Genomic DNA, 2653 nt, shown 5'->3' on the forward strand with positions numbered 1-2653 from the left:
GTCTTCAGGCCAGAGCGTCCAGTCCCTGGGCAAATGCAGCAGGCAGGGCTGGCTCCAGCCTCTTGTCCCCAAGCCACCAGATCCCAGAACGGTAACCTCCTGGCGAGAGACAGGGCCTGCTCCCAGGGGTTTCTGCGTTGCCTCTGGGCTCAGCCACTTCTGCCCCCAGCGCACTAACCCAGCTCCTCCAGTGCTAAATGTCAGAGGCAGTGGGAGGAGCAGCCGGGGGAGTGTGGCCTCCTGACAGTGCAGTTGGATCCAGACTGGGATCCTGCGCCTGGCCTTGGAGGAGATAAGGGTGGCTGCGCCCTGAGCCGGTGCCCGGGTGTCCCAGCCCTCGACAAGCTTCTGCTTTCTAGGAAAGCAGTGTCCTCACCTGGCTGCTTAGGCTGTGCAGAGCTCAGCGTGTGCCAGACTGGGCGGCCCAGCGGGAAGCAGCGGGCACATGCAGAAGGGTCCCTGGAGGGCAGGCTTGGGACTGCTCATAAAGGCATGGCAGGTAGGGTACCCCAGGGGAGGGTACCCCCAGGGTACCCCTTGGGGGCGTGCCAGGGAGGGGGCACTGGGTCTGGAGACAGAGGGTATCCTGGTTCTGGGAACCAGCTCTTTGGGACCCTGCAGGAGGGAGCCAGGGCAGGGCTTCCTGGTGGGGTCTCTGTAAATAAAGCATGCAGTGGGGGTGCAGCGTGGAGCATGCAGCCCAGGGGGCAGCTCCTTCCTGTTCTCCCAGCCCCCACCCCCAGGCCTTGGTGTGTGTGGCCCCCTTTACCCAGGGCTTATGGGGGTCAAGTGGCTGTAGCGTCACCTCGGATGGGACCTCAGACAGCCTGCCTGGCCTCCCCTTCCCCTCCAAGAACATTCTCCTCCATGACTCCACCTTCTCTCCCCACGGCCATCTTTGCTCTCTGCTCTCTGCCCACTCCCCAAACCCTGTGTCCCTGGCAGTTTAGCTGTCTCCTTGGTTACCTTTGACACCTATGAAGAAAGCTGAGTGCGGAAGAATTGATGCTTCTGAACTGTGGTGTTGGAGAAGACTCTTGAGAGTCCCTTGGACTGCAAGGAGATCCAACCAGTCCATTCTAAAGGAGATCAGCCCTGGGTGTTCATCGGAGGGAATGATGCTAAAGCTGAAACTCCAGTACTTTGGCCACCTCATGCAAAGAGTTGACTCATTGGAAAAGACTGATGCTGGGAGGGATTAGGGGCAGGAGGAGAAGGGGATGACAAAGGATGAGATGGCTAGACGGCATCACCGACTCGATGGACGTGAGTTTGAGTGAACTCCAGGAGTTGGTGATGGACAGGGAGGCCTGGCGTGCTGCAATTCATGGGGTTGCAAAGAGTCGAACACAACTGAGCAACTGAACTGACCTGACTGACTGACCCTGAAGCTTATGGCTCCTATTGCCTCTCTGTTCTCACTCCCCCACTTCATCTGCACAGACTGCTGTGCTGTGTCTCCAACAGCTTCATGGCCTCAGGGCCTTTGCACAGTCTGCTTCCCTCTGCCGGGGATGCTCTTCCTCCAGCTCCCTACAGGGCTTGCTCCCTTGGCTCCTTTAGGACTTTTCTCTAAATTACTTTCACTGGGAGGCCTTCTCTGGCCTCATGGAAGCTTCCTCTTCCTTCTCATTCCTCATTTTTCCCCCCTCGTTTTTCTCCATAGCACTTATCATCATGGGTGTCTATCGATTTTATTTATCTAGTTTAGTGTCCAGCCCTGCCTCTGGCTGCAGGGTTGTTTTCTGTTTTGCTCACTGCTGGGTCCCAGTGTCTGGGGCAGGGCAGGGGTCTCAGTAGAAGCTCAAACAGTGCATGGGTGAATGAAACCAAAGGTAGTGGCTCCCTAGAGGCACTCAGGTGGCCGCCTTTCATAACACTTGGTTTCATCCTTGACACCTGCTTAGGGTTCCTCCTACAGAGCTCCTGTGTCCCCAGTCCTTTTGCCAGGCCCAGAAGCAGCTGCTGGTGTTTGGTGCCCCGGGGGAAAAAGCCTCTGGCCGGAAAAGAGCCTGGCTGACTCTGGAGGGTGTGGGGAGGTGGCTGACAGGCCTGCTCCCTGGCCCTTGGGCCATCTGTGGACCAGGCCTCTCCCTTGACTTGCAGGCCAACGAGTGCATGCGGATTAAGATCCTGGGCGACTGCTACTACTGCGTGTCCGGCTTGCCTGTGTCCCTGCCCAACCACGCCCGTAACTGTGTGAAGATGGGGCTGGACATGTGTGAGGCCATCAAGTAGGTAACACAGGCAGGTCCAGGGCCCGGGGGCTTGTCCCCACGACGGACCCTTCCTGCTCCCCAAGGCATGGTGGGGAACACATTGTCCCCACTTTCCAGATGAGAAACTGAGGCTGCAAGGGTGCAGAAGGCTTACCTGGACCACTCAGCAGTGTGTTTACATCCCTCCCTCTGGGCCCCACTGGGACTCCGAGTAGCAGAGAGCCTCCAGAGCTCAGAGCTCAGGGTCATCCTGAGGACGGGCAGGGGACTCTGTTTCTTTGGAGACTGAGCCTTTGCAGTGGCAGAGGAGCTGGTTAACATAGGGTCTGACTCCAGGCCTCCATCTGCTTCCTGCTCCCCCTGTGAAGACACTGGGAGTTGGGGAACTAGCCCTTAGCTGCAGGGAGACCCCCAGCATCTCACGGCTCCTTTCC

At 58.2% G+C, this 2653-nt stretch overlaps 1 protein-coding gene across 1 annotated transcript in view; it reads left to right on the forward strand.

Annotated features, from left to right (window-relative positions):
• Positions 1 to 2653, forward strand: part of ADCY7 (adenylate cyclase 7) — a 45930-nt gene that overhangs the window by 24738 nt on the left and 18539 nt on the right. The window contains exon 9 of the mRNA XM_010855128.1: positions 2107 to 2234. Within this exon, the coding sequence (XP_010853430.1) occupies positions 2107 to 2234 (128 nt within the window). The remainder of the gene's footprint in view (positions 1 to 2106; positions 2235 to 2653) is intronic.

The sequence above is a fragment of the Bison bison genome, unplaced genomic scaffold (genome assembly GCF_000754665.1).
Source record: "Bison bison bison isolate TAMUID 2011002044 unplaced genomic scaffold, Bison_UMD1.0 scf7180017853731, whole genome shotgun sequence".
NCBI lineage: Eukaryota > Metazoa > Chordata > Mammalia > Artiodactyla > Bovidae > Bison > Bison bison.